The sequence below is a fragment of the Nematolebias whitei genome, chromosome 3 (assembly GCF_014905685.2).
Source record: "Nematolebias whitei isolate Nwh7 chromosome 3, NemWhi1, whole genome shotgun sequence".
Classification (NCBI taxonomy): domain Eukaryota; kingdom Metazoa; phylum Chordata; class Actinopteri; order Cyprinodontiformes; family Rivulidae; genus Nematolebias; species Nematolebias whitei.
In genome coordinates this window covers 37,688,807-37,713,067 of record NC_056500.1, presented here as the reverse complement: position 1 = coordinate 37,713,067, position 24,261 = coordinate 37,688,807, and the positions used below count along the sequence as shown (strand labels likewise).

The 24,261-nt window shown below is 40.2% G+C and overlaps 1 protein-coding gene and 1 pseudogene across 1 annotated transcript; both read left to right on the top strand.

Moving 5' to 3' along the window:
• Positions 1 to 45: 45 nt before the first annotated feature.
• mettl14 (methyltransferase 14, N6-adenosine-methyltransferase subun) lies at positions 46 to 20,367 on the top strand. The gene is made up of 11 exons (XM_037674938.1): positions 46 to 238; positions 1,805 to 1,893; positions 4,692 to 4,785; positions 5,479 to 5,556; positions 12,322 to 12,409; positions 12,482 to 12,572; positions 12,676 to 12,817; positions 13,123 to 13,215; positions 18,896 to 19,012; positions 19,610 to 19,820; positions 19,940 to 20,367. Exons 1-11 carry the CDS (start codon positions 173 to 175, stop codon positions 20,242 to 20,244), a joined length of 1,374 nt encoding a protein of 457 aa, XP_037530866.1. The 5' UTR covers positions 46 to 172; the 3' UTR covers positions 20,245 to 20,367.
• On the top strand, positions 14,334 to 14,428 carry LOC119408229 (annotated as a pseudogene).
• Positions 20,368 to 24,261: the final 3,894 nt, after the last annotated feature.

The window sequence follows — 24,261 nt, the reverse complement described above, 5'->3', positions numbered from 1 at the left end:
TGAAAAGAGTCTTCGTGTGTGCCGGTGTGAATATCAAGCATATCCTTGGTGATTTGTTTTAGCGGGTGTCTTGAGCTTTGGCTACAGTTTGTTATTATCACGCGTTTATGAAAGATTGTATGCACTAACGAGAAAAAAACACAATTTCTAAGAACTTGACACAACGTAAGAAATGAACAGTAGGCTTCAAGAAATTCGCGAGAGGCAAAAACTCAGGCGACAATTATTAGCTCAGCAGGCAAGTATACACATACAGTTAGCAAGTCACTATTAGCTTTACAGCTAACGTAGCTCTGAGGATATTTATCCGAGCTGCAGAACTACCGAATGTGTTTATGTTGTTTAGAAAGCCCATTTTTGGAGCTTTAAAATTAATATATGCACCGGCGCTTACCTGTCTTGTCTTTTTGGGCTGAAGGAGGAAAAAAAAACTAACTCTACTGCAAACCATGCAGTGAGTATGTAAATAATCTGAGAATTGTGAAAATGTAAATAAGAGTGAAATGATCATATGCAAATGAGTGGAACTTGTTGAAGCTATTTCAGTTCATTTATTGTCAGGGTTCCCAGCGTGTGAACAAATGACACATTTTGCAGACAGTGAAAATTCGTGGAATTAGAGAAAAACGTAAAAAATCTGGAAAGGTCAAGGACTTTGATTACTGTACATGTTCGTGCTGCTGTTGTTCGGCTTATTTTTGTACTATTAGTGCTTAGCGTATTCTTAGTTCATATCTTAGATCTTATTACTGTTTTTCTTTTCAATTTATTCTTTTGTTGGATGTAACTGGGACCCTGTGTACATAATTTCGTTCCACCACATGTACCACATATGATGCGAATGACAATAAAGAGACCGTGACCTTGATCTGCAGATTAAAATTTTGAGATTTTAAGATGTTCATGTTTTAATTGTAGTTTTTCTGTGTGTGCGTGTCATTGAGCCCATGTTCTGCTTGTACAGTTACACAGAGCATGCACAGTATCCTTACTGATGGGCTATGGTGGCTTTTTTCTGATATTATACAATATAATTAATTATTAGGAATGATGCAATATGCACATACTGTAGGCTACAGTACGTGCATACTGTCCTGTCATCACTGAATAGGACTCTGCCCACCACCAAAACAGGTCTCTCTTGAAAATGAGTCATTGTGAATCTATGAGCCTAACCTGTATAAATAAAGGTTGAATTAAAAATAAAGTTTAAAACATTTTGTGTTACAGAAATAGATCGCAATTTCAGGATTTACTCAAGGGGCAGCACAGTGGCGCAACTGGTAGAGCTGCTGCCTCTCAGCGAGCAGGTCCCTGGTTCAAACCCTGGTCCAGGGGCCTTTCTGGGTGGAGTTTGCATGTTCTCTCCGTGCATGCGTGGGTTTTCTCCGGGTGCTCCGGTTTCCTCCCACAGACCAAAAACATGCATGTTCGGCTGATTTGTAACTCTAAATTGTCCCTAGGTGTGAGTGAGAGACTGAATGGTTGTTTGTCTCTATGTGGCTCTGTGATGGACTTGCGACCCGTCTAGGGTGTACCCCGCCCCTCGCACAGTGATTGCTGGACATGGGCACCAGCGACCCCCGTGACCCAAAATGGAATAAGCGGGTAATGATAATGGATGGATGGATTTACTCAAGGAATACTCAGGGAATGTTGTTTTCACAAAAAGCTAGAAACCCTGATTGTATTAAATACAGCAACAGGTGCAAAACATGAATGCGTGAAAAGCAGCGTACACTGGGGAAAGACCTGGAGCAGACATTAGTTCATGCTGTGCTAATTTTTCTTCATCTGCACACAGCTGGGAGCTGAGAGCGCAGACAGTATTGGAGCTGTCCTCCACAGCAAGGATGAACTCAAAGAGATCGAGGAGACAAGAGAAACATGCAGGTAAGATAACATTTCTCCACACAGATAATGTAGATGACCTTAGTTTTAGCAGACATGATGGGAGGAAAAGGTGCAGTGGAAATAACAAAATATGTTGGGTATGAAGCCATGAATTGTTCAAAGGAAAAAGCTTGAACAGAACAAAAGACTGACACCAAGATTGTCTGGATTGGCAAAAAATACATGTTTAGATATTTTTTGTCTTGAAAAATGACAATTTTCCATCCATGCATCCATTATCTTTATCTGCTTCTTCCTTTTTCGGGTCATGGGGGTCACTGGTGCCCATACCCAGCTATCATTGTGCAAGAGGCAGGGGACACCCTGGACAGGTCTCAAGTCCATAACAAGGACACATGGAGACAAACGAGACAAGCAACCATTCACTCTCTCACTCTCACCTAGGAACAATTTAGAGTTACCAATCAGCCTAACATGCATGTTTTAGGTCTGTGGGAGGAAACCGGAATACCCGGGGAAAACCCACGCATGCACGGAGAGAACATGCAAACTCCACCCAGAAAGGCCCTTGGGCCGGGATTTGAACCGGGGCGACCTGCTCGCTGAGACGCGGCAGGATTTTCCTTTGTTTTAAACTTGAAAACACAAAAACGTGATTTACCTGCAACAAAAACACGTTAACATAACTTATTAAAAATATATACTTTAAAGAAATTTTCAGGAGAAGTAGGGAATGATATGTTCTTAACAATGTCTACCTGTATTCATCGTGAACTATTTTACTGTATGATCTGGAACCATCTTGCAAAGGAAGTAGGCACTAATACTCATACTAGATGAATATATAATAAGGTTATTCAGGAATCAAAGAAAGAATTTTGCTGTTTTGCAGCCGCCATGACAAACATTAATTCTCGTCATGTTTGGGCTCAAAAACCTCGTTCTCAGTATCAGATTGTCATAAAAGTCAGTCAGTATTAAGATAAAATATTACATTTTAGTGCTGTCTCTACCTTTCATAGAGTGCTGTGAACGTTCTTTTTAAGCTTGTTGAACTAGAGCAACATTTCCTTAGTGCATGACCTCATGAAAAAACTGCAGAATCCATCCAATCAAAATGTGGTGAAAGTGTAACTTCCTGTCTACATCATACTACAAATTCCAAAGGAAATGCCCCCTGGGTGCCACAAAAAAACCCACATTAATCTTGTGCACACTGCTAACAGTGGAATGTGCGTTTGTCTTGTACATAAATACGTTGCATGTTGGTGCTCAAATATGCATTTTGTCCATTTTCAACGTAAAAAAAAAATTATTCTTTAAAGTTGGTTTGCAGTTTAGGCAATCGGTTCTTTACCAAACTCCTAGGACAAAGAATTTGGTTTTGTGTGAAACATTTCCAACACCTTAAAGTCTTAACAATTACCAAGATAGTTGACTTTAAAATAAACAGTTTCTGCTACACAGAAGTGATTACATTTGTACCTGTACTCCTTTTGTTTTTTTGTTTTTCCAGTTTCTTTAACTATTTATTTATTTTTTTTTATTCTGGTGAACCTAAAATGTAAAACATTTTACAATTTTACAAAATTTTCTTTAGCTGATCATTAATGATGTTTTTTTTATTTACTTTTTGTAGTTTGTAAGTTATTTCAGTGACCTTTGTGAGTTTTTCTTTCTTTTACAAAATGGCACAAACAAAATCAACCTCCAAATCTGAGGCTTCAGTTGGAAAAGGGTGGATTGCCCTCTTCAGGCTGAGGGTGAGGTTCTGCCTCAAGTGGAGAAATTCAAGTATCTCAGAGTTTTTATCATGAGTGAGGGAAGAATGGAGCTTGAGAGACAGATTGGTGCAGCTTCTGCAGTATTGTGGACTCTGTGCCAGTCCATTGTAGTGAAGAAGGAGCTGAGCTGTAAGGCAGAGCTCTCTGTTATCTGGTCAGTCTACATCCCTACCCTCACCTATGGCCACAAACTCTGGGTCTTGACTAAAGAATGAGATTGTGGATACAGGCGGTCAAAATTAGGTTTCGCTGCAGGGTAACTGGACTTTCCCTTAGAGATAGGGTGAGAAGTTCAGTTATGTGGGAGAAACTCGGAGTAGAACTGCTGCTGCTCCTCATCGAGAGGAGCCAGTTGAGGCGGTTCAGACATCTGGTAGGGATGCTCCCTAGGCGCCTCCCTAGGAAAATGCTTCGGGCGTGTCCGACTGGGACGACACCCTGGGGAGGACCCAGGACACGCTGGAGAGACTTTGTGTTAAACAACATTTTTAACATTTTAAATCCTAAATGCATTATATTCATATGCACCTTTGCTCACTCCTACCAAAGAGCAAATTTTTCATGCATTTTACCATTTATTTTTTAGAGTTTGGGACATTTGGGTGTGCTAAGTTAATGTCAACCTGTTTTGTAACGCGTGATGAATGCTGGTTACTCCACCTGTAGCCTGCTACCTTCTCTCTTTAATACTCCATAGTTATATATTGCTTTAAACTATATTTCCTTTTCCCTGTTTTCATCTTACACCCTGCACTAGACTGTGTTGAAAGTCTTCTCTGCTTTTTTTTTTTTTTTTTTAACAATTATCAGTTTCAAGTGGTGTCTTAGAGATGCATCTGCCCTGTAGAGTTGAGTTTTGGTTCAGTCAAAATATATAATTAACAACAAGGAAATTAATAATTGGCTTTCGGACACAAATGCCAACACCTGGTGCTGCTACTGTATTTTCCAGTCGAGCTGGTCTGGATTTGCCTCGTGATTTTGTGCTGCAGTAAAAAAGTTGATTAAAAAAACAATTTTGTTTGTTTGTTTGTTTGTTTGTTTGTTTGATAGGGCTTCGTATGACAGCTCAGTGCCCCCTCCCAAGAAGAAGCCACAAACCGAGGGAGAGGACATAGAGGAAGATGTGGAAGAACAAAAATCAAAGGTTTCATGAAACTGCATGAGCTAAACAAAACTTGATACCTTTTAAAATTAGATTTATTTAGCATTAAGCCTGGTTTCTAAAACACTTTGGTAAAGGAAATGACTAAAACTGATTAGCAGTTAAATAGCAGACAAGAAGGTTTCACCACCCCAGAGAAAAGAGATAAACCTTGTTAATGTTTGTTCACTGTTTTTCTTCATTAGTACTTTTAATGAAGTCACACAACCTCGCTATGAAAGAAACAGGTGAGATCAGCTTATTAGACTAAGGAGGATGCAGTTAATTCCAATCGTCTCAACTTTTATTATTTTTTTTAAAGCACTGTTGGATAAACCCTCGAAGCTTTAATCTAGTTTATAATTCCACGCTGCATAGAAAGAAAACATAAAAGCCTTTTTACAAAGATCTGTACAAAACCTAAGGAACAGTCAGTAAAAGGGTTTTGTTAGGACTGAGTTCATATTGGCTATTTGTAGATTAAATATACCTACAAGAGTAGAAAGAAAGTAATCCAAGAATGGCTTTATAAATAAAAAGCTTTGTATTTCTATTTGTAACTATTTGTAGCCATTTTATTGTGATTGCCCCTAAACAAAAGGGAATGCATTATAATAAAATTATTTCCAGCTCGAACAGTACGCTGCAGTTTAAATAAAAAGTATGTCTATACTTGTGTGTGTCTGTGTGTGTTAGGATGAGTTGGAGGTGCAGCAGGAAGATGAGAGCAACCCGTACAAGGAGGTGTACAAGGATTCTAGCACTTTCCTTAAGGTTGGAAAACATTCTTTTAAACACACCCACCTCTTCATGCATGTCTTGCCCTAGTTCTGTGCATACCAAGCACATTTTAGTATTAGAAGCCAGAGCGCTCACCTGGCTGCTGCTTTTGTTTTATTCAGGTGATGGTCTTATATGAGCTATATCACATTACAACCACTAGAACTGAAGAGGAAACTCGTGGTGAAATGATCCAAGCTGAGTGCTAAGAGTAAAACAATATCCAGAGCAGTAACAGGAAGTAAATAACTTGATGAGTACTTTGATCTGCATGACGCTGGAAAATGTTCAGATATTTACTGTAAATGACAAAAGCACCAAGTCGTGGCAGCTCTGTACTGGTATCAGCCGAAGCAAGTTTTGTGTTCAAAACAAGGTTTTTACATTCATTTTCAGTTTATTTAACTCATGGCTCTGATTGAACTGTTTCTATTGACGGTGACCAGTTGTTAATCTGATTAATGGAGCCGGATATCTGTTGGTTTTAGACCTGCCATCACTGCTGATTTGTTCCTACAAAGTCTTTAAACCCAAACAAAATATTGGTATATGTGTGTGGTATAAGAAACAATATGGCCACGTCAGACAGCGCCCAAACAAATATGTGGCTAATGCTGAATGTAATTTATGGAATGCTGGCCAATGATCGCCGTGCTTGATAAAACACATCTGCATCAGCTGTTGAAAAGCCCTAAAGTCTGTTGGTCAACAGCTGTTTACTCAGTTTATATTTTATTTGTTAGATATTTATGGTGTCTTTGCAGTGTAAAAACCCAACATTTGACTCGCGTTCAAAACAAACCGAATGGCATTACATTGTCACGAGCATCACGTGCTCGTCAGTAACTGATGGTGGAACTTTGAGATAAGTCTTTTTTTAGCTGCGGCTTCAAAGCTTGAAGGACGAGTTTTGTTTTGCAGCTCAACTCTGGTCCCAACAACGTCAGAAGAATGTTTCTCAGAAAGTCATATGGTTGATCGCATGTCGGCACACAACTATTTAGTTTCATTTCAAACAAACAACAGTTGTATAGTGGCTAAAGATAACATTAAAAAGCATTTGTTGACTCAAGTCATGACCAAACTTAGAGGATATGATACAAACTCTCAAACGTAATTACAATGGAGCAATTTATTTTACCAGTGATTATAAAAATATTAAGCTATACTGCCAAAAGGCAAGTGCACAGTGGCTCTTGTTCATGAACTAGTTAACTTTGTCTTTGTAGAAAGTAGGTTGTTGAGGCAGTTTTAAAGCCACATTAGTTGTCAAAATACACAATTTTCTGTTATAAAATTCTATGCTTAAAACACAATACCATACCAGCTTTATTTATAGAGCACTTTAAACACCCACAGGACCAAAGTGCTGTACAGTACACATAATAAAGTATGTAAAGTACGCATGTAAGTAAATAATAAATACATTGGTCCTTCACCTACCGCAGGGGTCTCTGGAACGTAACCCCCGCGGTATGTGAAAATCTGCGACGTAGCAGAGTTATATTTTATTAGTTATATATATTTTAAGATTTTATAAACCCTTCCCATACTCCTACAAACCTTTCCCACTCTCTTATTAATTTTTTATTTAATTAATTTTGTGTAGGACCTGAAGTTTCAACCAGTTAGAGCACGTTCAAACGGCTTTATTTTTAAAAGACTGGTGGGAGTTAGCGCACGTCTGTGGAAACACACTGGAAAGTTTTGCAAGGCGAAACAGGAAAATCCAGGGCACAGGAACTTGGTCAGGATGAGGTGATCAGTCAGACACAAGAGATAATTGCTGGACATTTACTTGTGCAAGGCTTTCAGTAATCTGACGCTGTTTAAATGCTACGACCACCAGGTGAGAAGAGTTATGCTGATCACAGCAGAGCAGGTGGGCGTGGTGAGCAGACAGGCAGGAATCAGGACGTTCACTCTCTTATAAACACTTCATATGCTCTTAAACACTTTGACGATGGTGATGAAGGTGATGCCGATGAGATGAATGTACAGTACTGCGCAGCATGTACAGAGCACACAATATAATAAACCAGCCGCGATACAATACAATAATAAAATACAACTTGATTTATTTAGCACTTTAAAAACAACACCACTGGCCAAAGTGCTGTACACTAACACGTACAAGCAAAAACTATAAAGTCAATTGAAACCATAAAAGTAAGGAACTATTAGAATCATAAAACAGCAAACGGTAAAAACAGTAAAACAAATAAATAAAAACTGTAAATTCAACATTTCAAGCTGAGTTAAAAGCCAAAGTGAAAAAATGTGTCTTCAGAGCAGATTTACAAACAGGAAGTGAGTCAGCCCATCTGACATGCAAAGGCAGCTCATTCCATAGTTTAGGGGCAGCGACTGAAAACGCTCGGTCACCTTCTCTTTGATTTTGGAATGAGCAACAGCAGCTGATCTGCTGATCTGTGCGAGGATGAGGGAACGTACGGCTGGAGCAGGTCAGACCGATACTGTGGGGCGAGACTGTGAAGAATTTATTCAGAAATGAACTGGGAGCCAATGCAGTGATTCTAAAACAGGGGTGATGTGCTCTCGTTTTCTGGTACCAGTTAAAAGGTGAGCAGCAGCATTCTGAACCAGCTGAAGTCAGTAATGACTGGCTCAGACCCACATAAAGTGTATTACAGTAGTCCAGATGAGTTGTAATGAAAGCATGGATTAACATCTCAAAGTTGTGTCGTGAGAGAAAAGTTTGACCTTGGCCGGTTGTCTCAAGTGATAAAATCTTGATCAAATCTTGATAAAAGTGATCTTTGCGCCGCTCAAGGTGGCTGCATGTTGGAGCAGCTCTGTTACTTTCATTCTGAGATTTTGCTTTTGGAAACTTTAATTCCTGGTTTTCTGGATGTAAATCATATTTTTTGGATTATTGTTTCTTCTGGTATTGGACGCTGTGCAGTCGGAAGGATTTTTACTGAAACTTTTTAAGTTTTGGACATTTGTTATGATGCGTAACCATGGCAACAATGCTGTTTTCTACAACAACAGCAGCTGATTAACATCTCAAAAGCTCAAATAATATCTCAACTATGGCCCCAACTCTCAAATGAGTTGAAAAGGATATTATGTGGACGCATTCTCATCTACCTGCCAGCTGTGCTCGAGTGCCTGACCACTGAGATCCTGGAACTAGCAGGAAACACGGCTCACGACAGCAGAAGGACAGGATCGTCCCTCAGCACCTACAGTTGGCTGCCCACAGCTATGAGGAGCTCGGCAGATTGCTGGGAGGAGTGGCCATCGCTCTGGGAGGAGTTCAGCCCAGCATTCAGGCGGTCCTACAGTCCAGGGGAACTGAGAGGCCAGCCGAGTCTGGGTGGATGGATCGGACGGCATCTGCAGCCAGTTTCTTAGGATCCACTGTGGGATGGACCTTTACAAGAGATCCTTCCTGTCTACAGCCATCAGCATCTATAACATCTCTTAATGAAATGAGGATAATGAGTTACAACAACAAAATAATTTCCCTTTGGGATTAATAAAGTATTTTTGAATTGAATTGAATTGAAAAGCTGGACTTGATCACTGATTTAATCTGTGCATCGAGTTTAAAATCATTGTCCAGCCTCTCACCCAGTTTAGTTGCTGTCTCAGTCAGATGTTCCAGTCCTGGCCTCCCTGCACTGGCTCCCGGTTCACTTTCAAATTAATTTTAAAATACTTCTGCATGTTTTCAAATCTCTGAACAGTTCTGCCCCCTCCTATGTCACTAATCTGCTGCAGCCATATGTTCCACAGCGCTCTCTGAGGTCAGACCAGATGCTTCTATTGGTTCCAGGAACCTGTCTTAAGCTCAGAAGTGACAGGGCCTTCTCTGTTGCAGGTCCAGGACTTTGGAATGAGTTACCACTACATGTCAGGCAGGCTCCCTCCATCACTGTTTTTAAGTCTCGTTTAAAAACTCACCTTTATTCCCGGGCTTTTGACACTGTGCGAGTTGATTTTAACGTGTCTGTATTCTATAATATTTAGTTGTTAACTTCATTCCTGTGTGATCTATGTACAAACCGGATTTCAAAAAAGTTGGGACACTAAACAAATTGTGAATAAAAACTGAATGCAATGATGTGGAGGTGCCAACATCTAATATTTTATTCAGAATAGAACACAAATCACAGATCAAAAGTTTAAACTGAGAGAATGTATCATTTTAAGGGAAAAATCTGTTGTTTCCAAATTTAATGGCATCAACAAATCCCAAAAAAGTTGGGACAACTCCATTTTTACCACTGTGTGGCATCCCCCCTTCTTCTTACAACACTCAACAGACGTCTGGGGACAGAGGAGACCAGTTTCTCAAGTTTAGAAATAGGATTGCTCTCCCATTCATGTCTAATACAGGCCTCTAACTGTTCAATCGTCTTGGGCCTTCTTTGTTGCACATTCCTCTTTATAATGCGCCAAATGTTCTCTATTGGTGAAAGATCTGGACTGCAGTCTGGCCATTTCAGTACCTGGATCCTTCTCCTACGTAGCCATGATGTTGTGATTGCTGCAGAATGTGGTCTGGCATTATCGTGTTGAAAAATGCAGGGTCTTCCCTGAAAGAGATGATGTCTAGATGGGAGCATATGTTGTTCTAGAACCTGAACTTAGTTCTCTGCATTAATGGTGCCTTGCAAGCTGCCCATGCCACAAGCGCTCATGCAACCGCATACCATCAGTGATGCAGGCTTCTGAACGGAGCGTTGATAACAACGTGGGCTATCCTTGTCCTCTCCTGTCCGGATGACATGGCGTCCCAGTGTTCCATAAAGAACTTCAAATCGTGACTCACCTGACCACAGAACAGTCTTTCATTTTGCCACACTCCATTTTAAATGACCCCTGGCCCAGTGCAAACATCTGAGCTTGTGGAGCTTGCTTAGAAATGGCTTCCTCTTTGCACTGTAGAGTTTCAGCTGGCAACGGCGGATGGCACGGTGGATTGTGTTCACTGACAATGCTTTCTGGAAGTATTCCTGAGCCCATTCTGTTATTTCCTTGACAGCGGCATTCCTGTTTGAGGTGCAGCGACGTTTAAGGGCCCGGAGATCACGAGCATCCAATAGAGTTTTTCGGCCTTGACCCTTACGCACAGCGATTGTTCCAGATTCTCTGAATCTTTTGATGATGTTATGCACGGTTGATGATGATAACTTAAATGTCTTTGCTATTTTACGTTGGGTAACACCATGCTGGTATTGCTGCACTATCTTTCTGTGCAACAATGGTGGAATTGGTGATCCTCTTACCATCTTGGCTTCTGAGAGACACTGACACTCTGAGAAGCTCTTTTTATACCCGATCATGTTGTCAATTGACCTAATTAGTGTTAATTGGTCTTTCAGCTGTTCGTTATATGCTCAATATCTTTTTCCAGCCACTTATTGCTACTTGTCCCAACTTTTTTGGGATTTGTTGACACTGTGAAATTTTGAATCAACATATTTTTCCTTTAAAATGTTACATTTACTCAGATTAAACTTTTGATCTGTCATCTATGTTATATTACGAATAAAATATTGACATTTGCCATCTCCACATCATTGCATTCAGTTTTTATTCACAATTTGTTTAGTGTCCCAACTTTTTTGGAATCCGGTTTGTATTTTATCCTGTGTCCTTTGCTTGTTTTGTTTCTGCTGTACAGCACTTTGGTTGGCCTTGTTGCTGTTTGAAGTGCTTTATAAATAAAGTGCTATGGTATGGTAGATGTTTTGTGTTAAAGGACCCTGATCAGCATGGACTTTGGTACCATCATTGGGCTTAAACAACAAGACCTCGTTCTTTTCCTCATTAAAATGTAAAACATTTTGTGACATCCATGTTCTGACTTCTACCACACATTCCAGGAGTTGGCTCATGGCATACCGTTTGTCTTGTTTTAATGGAACATAAACAGTGACAAGATTCAGTGAAGCTGCAAGCAGTGAACCACGATATAACAAGCGGCGACTGTATCTATACCATTAAATGATTAATTGGTGGTAATTTAACTTATCAATAAATATTCTTCACCTTTGTTTACGAATATGACGATGAGTAGTTTGAGAAATTTTCCACGAGGTCTCCGCTGCATGATTTTCTTTGACTCTCAGCGTTTGGTCGTTTTAATCTTTTTCAGAAGAAAAGAGAATAAAGCTGTGTTTATACTCTGCGATTTATAATTTCGCTTTCAATGCCATTGTTCTCCCCTCGACTCCGTTTACTTCCTGGGATTATTTTATTAACCCAACTTGCGTCGTGTGCGACTGTCTGAAGTGTACTCAGCCATGTTCAAAAGTAAACAAACTCCCAAATATTGGCAACAGAGCACGACTGATTTTGATAATTTATTACAAACTTTTAGACTTTTAGTAATGAATAATGCGTAGTGGGGTTTTGATCCCATTACAGATGATACACATGGACAAAAAATGAATATAAACATGACAAATTACATATATTAACAGCTGCTTTAGGTTTATGAATTAATTTTTTTGCTTTGCAAGATTTATATAAATTTAAAATATTGGCTTTGGAAATTCATGCAGTGTCTGGAGAATCCCCACCGGTTATGTTGCATCGTTACAACGACTTGATCTTTCATGTTCTTAAATAAGTTGCAGAATTTGCATCGTCTTGCAGACGTTTTTATTAAATCTGATGCAAAATAATGATCCAGTTTTTTTTCCATTCATCTTCATTTAAAAAAAAAAAATAATTCTTTGTCCTTGTACTTTGTTGCCGCTCCAATTCTCTAAATGTCAGGGTACCCAGAGTTTAAACCCTCACAATGACTACTGTCAACACTTTGTGGACACCGGGCACAGACCACAGAACTTCATCAGAGACGTCGGTGAGTGTTTGCTGATCTTATACTCGTATAGATACTTGTGTTTGATTTGACTTTGGTCCTCTCGTGTTTAAGGCTTAGCTGATCGATTTGAAGAATATCCTAAACACCGAGAGTTGATCCGACTGAAAGATGAACTCATCTCCGCCACCAATGTTCCTCCGATGTAAGCTAATCCATGTCAATATTGATCACATTGTGTGATAAATTACTTAGTAACTGTGTAGAGAAGTGATGGCTCTGAAAAGGTCTGTGTGTCTTCGCTAAAGGTACCTCCAGGCTGATCTGGAGCACTTTGACCTGCAGGATCTGAAGAGCCAGTTTGATGTAATTCTGATCGAGCCTCCTTTAGAGGAATACTACAGAGAGTCGGGCATCAGCCAAACAGAACGAATCTGGGCCTGGGACGATGTAAGTGTGCATGCAGCCATTCTCAGTTAATCTTTTGGATTATTATTTACACTTGAGTTTAGCTTTTAGGAGCACAAAAATAAACAGAAATACTTTGAGAAATGAAAGGAGTATTTAATGTATGTAAATGTGGTCAATGTGAGGCAGGTGAAGAGCTACATGGAATGGACTGTTCAGTTCTGTTTCTTCACAAACATCAGATTCGGAACTTTAGTGTTGGAGAAGAGAACAAACTCATTTATAAATGATTTATTTACTTTATAAGACGCCTCCTCATTGCATTATCATTTTCTCTGCTGTTTTAGATCATGGGACTGCAGATCGAGGAGATATCAGCGTCACGAGCTTTTGTCTTTCTCTGGTGCGGCTCAGAAGAAGGATTGGACTTGGGCAGAATGGTAGTACAGTCTCTGTGGACTCGCATCCAATATGCAACACATTTTTCTTTACTGGTACCTGGTTTGCCATCATAAAGCAATCCTTTGTGTTTATTTACAGTGCCTATAAAAAGTGTTCACCCCTTGGATGTTATATGTTTTAATTGCTGTCATAAATCAATCATGGTCAATATAAATTGTCCTTCTTGACTAAATAACTTTTTCATTGTTAAAGTGAAATCATACGTCTACAGAGTAATACCAATTAAATAAAAAAATGTGATGTAAAATAAGCGATTGCATAAATATTCACACCGATTAAAGGCACCATCCTAATTTAACCAGAAAAATTATTAATACAAAGAACAAGTCGGGGGATGGATACAAAAGGATTTTCAAGGTCCTAAATATTCCCAAGAGTTCTGTTAGATCCATCATCAAGAAATGGAAAGAATATGGTGCATGTGTAAATCTACCAAGAGCAGGTCATCCTCACAAATTAAAGCTCTATACACACGGGGTTAATTTACCTCGGGACCACATGTAATAAATAAATGACTCCCCAACGTCTGCTTTTTATGTGGCGCATTCGCACAGGATAACCAGAGCCAGAGATCTAGCTGAAATTCACGGACATCTTCCAGATATGATGTTAACGTGTTGCGTTGTCACGACCGGGCTGGTCAATAATAATGTGTTTAATATGTGGGATGGTCTCAGGCTTTGATGTGGTTTTACGAATCAACACAAAGAGAACTAAATAATGCACAATATAAAATTATGTTAATCTACTTGTTAAGGAGGAGGCAGGTCCGACCGGCCGGTTTAAAGAGGTAAAAAAAAAAGCCACGTTAAGCTCAGATGGACAACTGTCACCAGCCGTGCGTGTGAGCATCCGCACGTCCGCTGACCTTCCGGTTGAAATGGACTTGCAACCTGTCCAGGGTGTCCCCCGCCTCTCGCACAGTCATGGCTGGACATGGGCACCAGTGATTCCCGCTACCCGAAAAGGAAGAAGCAGGTAAATATAATGGATGGATTGATCAATTGATCATCTGATAATGTGCGCGTCTCCGCAGCTGCTGTCATCCGCGGTGAAGGAAGTAGCAGCATAAACGCCGTCCCCTACTTGGGGACCATATATTAAATTGATTTTTGGAACAGGGAGATGGAATGGCTTGCTCTGTCCACTCCACGCATCGACCTGGTATTGCAGTATCTCCAGGACCGGTGCAAGAGAAAATAAATTAAAAAGGCCGAAGCGAGCAGCGAGTTCATTTCATCACCTCGGAGTTCAGTAAAATATAGTCGGTAATTTGCGTGGGAATTTTTACTTTACAAATTACTGACATAGCCGATTCGCACTGGATTAACAACACACACAATCTCCGTAATTATTACAAATTGCATGTGGTCCCTAGGTAAAACTAATCCCGTGTAAATGGGGCTTAAGAGACCGTGAAGGAGATTACTGAGAGACCACAGACACCTGTGACCACTCTGAAGGAGTTACAAGCTTCAGCAGGTGAGATGGGAGAGACTGAGCATACAACCACTGTTGCCCGAGTTCTTCACCAGTCTGAGCTTTATGTTTAGTTGACAGAGAAAGTTATTTCAGCTCGAGCTGGCTGCAGAGACGCACGCTAGTAGAGATTTAAGGAGTTCTCTTAAACAATCTTTCTCTGGTGTCTTGGTCTCTCACTATTCTTCTCCACAGTCTAAAGAAAGGGACTATTTGTACATTACACATTTATTTAAGTGACATTACTTTAATGACTAAGTGAAATCACATTTCTACAAAGTTTGTTTTTTGTCAGAAAAGCCAATTCATAATGACCATGAGTGATTGATTTATAAAAAGAAAAAAGGGTTTAAACATCAAAGGGGGTGAATACTTACTTTTTTAGGCATTGTAAATCTTTGAAGTCAATCTGAGATTGTTAACTTTTGCATGAAATGTCTGTCTGATCTGTGGAGAGCATGCATTCCACATCAATAACATCCTGTTTTAGGTGAAACCAAGAGACATATCAAGACTTTTATTTCTGAGCTGCATGCTTGTCTGCCACTGTGACGTAAATCTTTTCATTCCATCAGAAGTGATGAATGATGGCCCCACCCTGTGAGTTTGGGAAAAAGAAAAAGAGGTGCTTTGGTAGACCTCACCTGAACTGGTATTTTTTTTTTTTAATTGTTGGTACAAGCAACAATTATGAAGTTTAGCTATTTCGGGCCATTCTGGACTTGGCAGATTTTTTGTTAAATGTTAGTTTTGTGTTGAGGCAGGCAGATACCAGCTTTTACATTGGAATTCTTCTCTTTTTGAAAAAGAAAACAAGAAAAGAATAAGTTAGATTTCTGATGAACCCAGGGGTCGACATGAGCTGTTTTCTGGTTGTCTGACATGAGCTGTTTTCGTTTTGGACAACCAGATCTCTCCTTGGGGTTGTCCAGTGGACAGCAAAGTGAAATGGACATGATTAAAGTTCTCCATGAAATGAAAGGGGGCAAAAAACTTGTATTGTTGTGGTCTTTTTAAAGCCATCCAATCTAACTATGATACAGGGATTAAACTGACACTGCTTTGAACAAATAAGAGAACCAGAGCCACAGTTTAAGCCAGTCAGAGCAGGGCGGGTCCTTCTGTCTGATACTCAGCAGGTGATAGTGTTCCTGACTCAGAGACAGACTGCAGGTGAGAGCACCAGTCACAGGTTACTGGACTGTTTCTAACGAGGACATCCCAATACACTAACCCAAAATAATGACGTAATAAATTATTAAAGGTGTCTACATGTGACCAGTTCACTGCAGCCTGGAGAGATGCCAGAACTGATGCACCATCACCTCCGCCCACTCCTCCCGCATCGCGCCCCGAACTCCTCGGGGCTTTTGTATCTAAAATGTAACTTTGCATTAAATGATGGTGTTCAGAGCATCGTCATCGTACAGACATGAGCAACCTGCACGTATGACCAAACTCCAGATCAGAGAGAGAGCGCAGTCATGGGAGCGCAGACAAATGAGCTACCACAGCCCTCTGTGTGGAACAGAGCTGCCATCTAGGGCACCCGGGGGAGCAGATGGTGTGCCTTGCTCAATGGCCCAGAGTGGGGCAAATGAAGGTGCTTCACCTTTCTCACCCACATTTTGTCGTCGGTCTGGGGAGTCAAACTGGCGACCTTCTGATCACATGCTTGCAGTCTCTAACCTCTGGGCCGCCACTCCTCCGCTTTAGTTCTTAACATTAAACTATAGTAGCACTAAAAATATAAATATTTATATGTCCCAGATTATAACAAAGATGTTTTTCTCTGTTTAATTTTATTATTTTTACCTTAAACTCAGGAAGTTCTCTTTGAGAGTCAGTTTCAGGTGTTTCAAAATTCAGTTCTTCACAGTGATTTAACAACAACAAGGTGTTGTGTCTGTTTGGATGAACTAAACTTGATTATATTTAGAATCACACTGAGAGAGAACTGTACTGTGATAAATGTAATTGTAATCTCTGCCTTACATACGCCTCGAGTGCCTCTCTTGTAAAGCCTGATGAGGATGAGAATGAGGAAGTTCCACTCCAGCAGCTCCTGAAAGAGTCTGCCACTCAAGAGCTCCAAACAATCCATAAGATGGCTGCTTGAGAATATTTGTAAATAGTAAACTGTATTTTTACTAATTAAATTAGATTTTTCTTAAGTTTTTTTTGCCACCTTTATTGTAAAAGTTGCAGACAATCCATAATATTGGCACTGAACAACCTGGAAAATGTCCTTGTTTACCTCTGCAAACTACTAATGGTTCAATGCAAAAATGTTCTTTTCAAAAGCCTAAAATTGGACTAAACTTAATTTATCCTGATGCATGCTCAATAATCCAGGTAGAAAAATCTAAAAAAGTTAAATCTGGTCCTCTGGACATTCAAAAAAACAAAACAAAGCAAATCAACAAAAAAATGTAGAAACGTTTCGTCTCTCATCCGAGAGACTTCCTCAGTCTGAGGTGCTGTATTCAGCTCAGTCTCTTAAATAGCACCTTCTCCGAGTGGATCAACCAGTTTTGCTGCTGACAACCAAAACCAGCTGATCACATGATCAAGAAGGACAATCAGCATAACAATGGATCATTAGCACACTGATGGCTGTTTACTGTTCACAGAGGGCTGAGTGATACTAGCAATCACAGCATTGTAAGAGGGGGATAGTTGAACCCGGAGGCCTCCACCCCTGTTTAATGATGGACGATTTCTTTTCACAAAGATGGCCTCCTTTACTCCTCTCTCAAACCATCGTTCCTCTCTGTCCAGGATGTGAACATCTTCATCCCTGAAAGAGTGACCGCTGGCCTGGAGATGAGTGTAGACCGCAGAATCCTGGCCTGATGATGTTGATCTTCTGTGCTGGTCCATCCTTTTGGCCAGTGGCTGTTTAGTTTCCCCGATGTAAGACTGATCACAGCCCTCCTGACACTGAACAGCATACACAACATTACTCTGTTTGTGCCGGGGGACTGGATCTTTGGGATGAACCAGTCTTTGCCGTAATGTATTTTGGGGTTTAAAAGCCACTGGGACGTTATGTTTAGAAAATAAACGTCTCAGTTTCTCTGATACTCCCTCAACATACGGAATGACCACTGGTCTGGGTCTGGGTTCCTCCTTTTCACCTGTTGGCTGACTGGAGTCCTGTTTGGGTTTCTTCTCTGCTTTCAGGAAGGCCCAGTTAGGATATCCACATTGCTCTAGAGCCTGTTTTGTGTAGGATTTCTCCTTCTGCCTGGCTCCTGAGCTAGTGGGGACGCTGTCTGCTCTGTGATACAGAGTCCTGATGACTCCTAACTTGTGCTCCAAAGGGTGATGGGAGTCAAACTGCAAATGCTGGTCTGTGTGGGTGGGTTTGCGGTACACCTCAATTTGCAAATGTCCTCTATCAGAGACTGAGACCTCACAGTCCAAGAAAGCCAACCTGCCATTTTTTACATCTTCTCGTGTGAACTTGATGTGTTTATCCACAGAGTTGATGTGGTCAGTACTGTACAGTTCTGGCCCAGCACAGAAGATCAACATCATCAGGCCAGGACTCTGCGGTCTACACTCATCTCCAGGCCAGCGGTCACTCTTTCAGGGATGAAGATGTGCACATCCTGGACAGAGAGGAACGATGGTTTGAGAGAGGAGTAAAGGAGGCCATCTTTGTGAAAAGAAATCGTCCATCATTAAACAGGGGTGGAGGCCTCCGGGTTCAACTGTCCCCCTCTTACAATGCTGTGATTGCTAGTATCACTCAGCCCTCTGTGAGTAGTAAACAGCCATCAGTGTGCTAATGACCCATTGTTAGGCTGATGGTCCTTCTTGAGCATGTGATCAGCTGGTTTTGGTTGTCAGCAGCAAACTGGTTGATCCACTCGGAGAAGGTGCTATTTAAGAGACTGAGCTGAATACAGCTCCTCAGACTGAGGAAGTCTCTCGGATGAGAGACGAAACGTTTCTACATTTTTTTGTTGATTTGCTTTGTTTTGTTTTTTTGAATGTCCAGAGGACCAGATTTAACTTTTTTAGATAAACTTAATTTAATTTGTAAAGCTCTGCTTTTTTCTTCTCTGGCTTTTCAGCTCATTTCCAGTAACCTGCTGAACAGGCATAAAAACAACCGTGTGATTATCTAATTGTCTGTTGTTGTACTTAGCCCTCTCACTCTGGTTTCAGTGCCTGAAGCATTGGGGATTCAGGAGGTGTGAAGATATCTGTTGGATCAAGACCAACAAAAACAACCCAAAAAAAACAAAGGCACTGGACCCAAAAGCAGTGCTCCAGAGAACTAAGGTACAGTGCACTCATGTGAATACTAACCATTCTTCTTGTACTGAAGGTGTAAACCTAAAACAATGTGCAGGTTCCTAAAAAGCAGATCACACAGCAGAGGTTCCAGTTTTCTGATTCTGTGCATATTTTTAAAATAACTATGTTTTAGCTGGACAGGTACCAGCTCATTCTCGTATCTGTTTAATCATCATGTCAGAAGAGCAGGAAGAAAAACAAAGAGACAAGTTTTCTGTCATTTTTAGTCGTGCTGGGTTCTTTTGTCTCCGTCCATCAGAGGTATCGTCACCTCATCTAGTTTATTATAAGGAAACAAGACGAAGTGACAAACATCACGAGGCTGGGAGTTGATCAGCCATAATGCAGCAGTGATGTGAAAACATTTGGACCGCAAACCAAAGAGGAAAAGCATTTATTAACATTACCATTAAAACAGTTTTTCATTCCATAAGTTGGGACATGTTTTATTCATGTTTGATGAAGAAAAATATTTGCATAACAAGCAGTTTATGTATCGGTTTTATTACCATATGTTGCAATAAAACTGTTTAAATCATGATATTACATGATGCACGCTGAGTTGGAGCACATTTATTGCAGGAGCACTGCCTGATGGGAATCAAGGGGACAGTGCGGCGGAGTACTGATGGCGACTTCATCCACGCCAACGTGGACATCGACTTGATTATCACTGAGGAGCCAGAGATGGGAAACATAGAGAAACCTGTGGAGATCTTTCACATCATCGAACACTTCTGCCTGGGCCGCAGGAGGCTGCACCTGTTCGGACGAGACTCGACCATCAGACCAGGTGCGAAGGATGCACTCCACTTCTGCTGAACAGATTAAAACAATATTGTTGAGTTGTTGTTTGGGTCTTCTCATTCCTTTAATCATCTTGTTTTTCCATCCTTTTCATTCCATTTCTAGGCTGGGTGACCGTTGGTCCTACGCTGACAAACACCAACTTTAATCCAGAAACCTTTGCGTCAAATTTCACATTACCAGACTCCCATTTATCTGGCTGTACGGAGGAAATAGAGAGGCTGCGGCCCAAGTCGCCTGTTAAACTGAAATCGGACCGTGGCGGCGGAGCCCCCAGAGGGGGTCGTGGTGGGCCAAATATCGGAAGAGGTGGAGACCGAGGCAGAGAGAGAAACAGACCAAACTTCCGAGGAGACAGAGGAGGATTCCGGGGCAGAGGAGGGCCACATCGGGGGTTCCCGCCTCGCTGAGATAAAAAGCAGAAATATAAACTTTTTTTCCTCCATTTTGTACACAACTGTTATAGTTAGTAAGTAGCAGCAGCTAAAATATACTGTCATTATGTTTTTAATAATTTTTGCCTAAATGTTTCATGGACACATTAAATACTGCGATAATAAACTTTCTCAGCACAGTTTGTTTTATTTATATGCTTTAGTGTTTCACTTGGAAAGCTAATACCTTAATCCTTTAACATCTGTGGCTGAAAAGAGTAATATAAACGCTGTTTAATGAAGGATACAAAAGCAGCAAAATGTCTTTGAAGAGCACAAACAGATTGTGATTCAGTCATCTTAAGTTGGGAGATTTTTTTTAATTGTCATTTTAATTGCTCATAGCGTTAGTTCAACAATAAATGTTGGTGCCAAGATATGTGACATTTCGGGACATGCCTGGCACGTGCTTCACTCCACTAGGCTAGAGCTGATTGGTTGTTTGCTTGTGTTCATGCACCGGCTGCATGCTTTGTGCATGTGCCAGGAATGGCTAATTGAAGGAGTGGCCACTTTGGCTAATATGAGAGTTGCTTACTGGTACTTTGGTAATTATTACTTAACACCTAATCTGTCAACTAATTGTGTACCAAGTGTAGCTGTTGTATTCTTTAGTTTATTCATTCAACCTTTATTTATACAGGAGTCACAAGGACTCATTTTCAAGAGGCCCATTTTAAACAAAACCACAGATAAGGTGCACACAATAAACAGCCAAAAATAAGCATATAAAATGAAAAGTAAATAAAAGTAGTGGTAGTTACAAAAAATAAAAACAAGCTACATTATTAAATGGTGTAAAATACTAAAATCAGGAACATGTCTGCATTGATTTTTGCATGAACTTAATTGTTTAAAATCCCTTAGAGAGGTCAAAGTCAACAGCTTCAGCTCTTTTTGTAAAGTCTGCCAGGTTACAGGAGCAGAGTGAGAGAAGGCCCTTTTGCCAAATTCAGCCTGCACTGAGGGGACACTGCAGGTAATGATATCTTGAGAGCACACGCTGTAGCTGCAGTGATGACGTGGCGTGTAGGAGATGTATTAAGGCAGCAGACCAATGAGTGTAAGATGAATATGTACTAGTGTGAGAGCCTGTGTGAAGTTAATGATGGCCAGTTGACCAATGAGTACAGAGTGCAGTGATTGGTATGGTAGTTATAGCCAGTTATGAATCTTAGTGCACCGTTATAAACAGCATCCAGCATCTGCAGAGTGCTTGCAGGAGCAGTCATGTAAATAATGTCATCGTAGTCAATGGAGGGAAGGAAAGTCACAGTTAAGGTGTTTCCTAGTACTGTATTCAGTTAAATAAGATCTATTTCTGGAGAAAAAAAAATCAATTTATCAAGTTTGACATGAGGCTTTAAAGAGATGTGCATCGACCAAGATTCCCAAGTATTTGTAAGAATCGACAAACTCAATAGGAACACCAGTCATAGATGATATGGAAGGAAGGACTGTTGGTACCAACTTCCTGTTTGAAAACAACATCCCTTTGGCTTTATCAGCATTTAGCACCAGTTTGAGACAGAACAAGTCTGAATAATGTTGAATACAGACTGTAAAAGCTGGAAAACCTTAGCAACTGATTTAACATGACAATAAACAACTGTCGTCGGCATAGAAATGTAAGGATGCATCAGGAATGCTCTGACCTACAGTACATTACTTACGTAGATTGTAAAGAGATTCAGTCTTAAGACTGAGCCTTGTGGTACACCATTATTGACAGTTAAATATCTGGAAGAAGTACCATATTGTGTCAAACACATTGCCTCCAATCTGAGAGATAATTAGAAAACCAACATAGTGATCTGAGAACTTACAGCATAAGATGTCATGGTCTACAGTATCAAAAGCTTTAGACAGGTCTAAATAAAGTGCAGCACAGTAATGCTTAGCATCCAGTGCTTCAACAACAACATTAAAAAATTCAGCGAAGCCGTTGTGCTTTGTTGTTTCTTGAAACCAGATTGATGTGAAGATAAGATGTTTAAATAATCCAAATACTTCTTGACTTGAGTTTTTATCAATAAAACCTTAAACCTTAGCTAAAATGCAGAGGTTGGAGATAGATCGATAATTGTTCAGTGGGATTTCCTCCCTTCAATAAAGGTAGAAGGAAAGCTTCTTTTCCAAGCATTTGGAATGGTATTTTGGCGTACGGACAAATTAAAGATGTGAGACACTGGTTCTGCTATGATTTGTGCATCTAGCCTTAAAAAATAAGGAGAGCTATTGTCAGGATTAGAAGCATTACAATTAAACATTTCCCGGTGTTGTTGCAGAGGTATAGTTACTGGAGTTGATATTGAGGCATTTGGCCCCCACAATCGTTCCATGGTGAGGTGAATTTATAAAGGCATGGCTACTTAGAACCCAAAAGTAATGAAGTTGGCAAGGATGGGCAAATCCAGATGCATTAACAAGGTTCAATGGTCCCAAATAGTTAAAATACTGAAAATGATGAAGATGGACAGGCCGCTCCAGAGCTGTGCACACTGGGCGGCATGAGTACCAGAGAAGCTTCAGGTCCACAAAGCACTGGACCCTCACCCGTGAATAGAGCCGAAGTACTTCAGGACAGACAACTTCCTGGTTCGAGCGGACCAGGGGGCCCAGCATGACGGTCCACTCTCTCCAGCTTTGCTCATGCCATAATGCTATGTTGTGGATCCATGCTACGTGATAAACTCAGTTTGCTGCATAATTTGATTTTTCCTCACATTGAATCAGTGTTTCTGTTTTTTAATCGGTCCGTTGTAAATAAGCTGAACAGTAAAACCACACTGACTGAAAACTTGCAGTTCATTTCTTAGCAGGTAGAAAATGCTGTGAAGTAAGAATGTCACAATTTAAAGGTTTGCTTTTATTAGGGCAAAGTGAAGGAACTAAAAGGCAATTCTAAATACTTTTTTTTTTTTATTACACTTGTTCTTAGTACATGTGCTCATCTTTTGAAGGAACTCTTCGTGTAGGCTGTTGAAACATCTTGACTACTGATTTTCTGAGGCTTGCGTCCTTCGTTTTTTTTTTTTCATGTATTTTATATTTATTATGTAATCCCAGACACTCAATCATGTTGAGCTCTCTGGTTCATACTATCGCCTTTACGCCGCCTTGTTCTTTATTGTGAAAATCTATTTTTGGAGCCATTGTGTTATAAACTAAATTTGTGGTAGAAATCTTCTTGATGCTTCTGTATGATGAATAGGTAACTGTATTTCCCAGCAGTGAGGACTCTTAATTTTAGACAAATTTTCAACTTGATTTACGGAAATGCACCTCCGGGCTTGCAAGAAACTTTCGCCGTGCTTGACTGTTGCTTCAAACACTCAGTGGAATGCTCTTTAACAAGCTGCCTTCGCTTGTAGCCAAATATTTCTCTAAACAGTAGATGGGTATACATGTGGCTCACATGCTTAATGCCAGTTCTGAGCTGATGGCACCCCTGGACATCTGATTTAGACACTAAGTAAGCATGATGTGTCTTTACCTACATAAACGTTTGGCTATGTTTAACAGTGCAGCGAATCATCGTCATAGATGACATGTAGTATGTTATTACCTGGTGTGATGAGTTGACATGGACCCTTTGGTTTGTCTTCTCCTATTTTAAACCCCCTACACAGGTGTAGTTCAGCTCCACCTAATCATAAAAATAGCCAGCTTGGCACAACAGCTACTCAAAAAGCAAACTCTTATTTCACAAAACTTGTGTTTTGGTACAAATATTCCTAAAAACTGGTACTATTTCTATTGAATTATAATTTATTTTTGCTAGCTCTTTTCCCATTGTTGTAAATTGTTAAAAATTAACAATTAAAATGTATATTTGTGAAGACATTTTTACCTTTTAATATTATCCACACATGCCTTAAACTGTTGAACCGTACACTAAATGCTAAAATGTGTACATTGGTGTTTTAGTACAGTACTCTCAAAAATCACCCAACTTTGATAAACACTTCACACACCAGTTTTTTTTTTTTT

Coding starts and splice junctions, on each gene's coding strand:
- mettl14 (XM_037674938.1), top strand. CDS start 173: ATGAACAGTAGGCTTCAAGAAATTCGCGAGAGGCAAAAACTCAGGCGA. Junction 239..1,804: donor GACAATTATTAGCTCAGCAG/GCAAGTATACAC, acceptor ATCTGCACACAG/CTGGGAGCTGAGAGCGCAGA. Junction 4,786..5,478: donor TGGAAGAACAAAAATCAAAG/GTTTCATGAAAC, acceptor TGTGTGTGTTAG/GATGAGTTGGAGGTGCAGCA.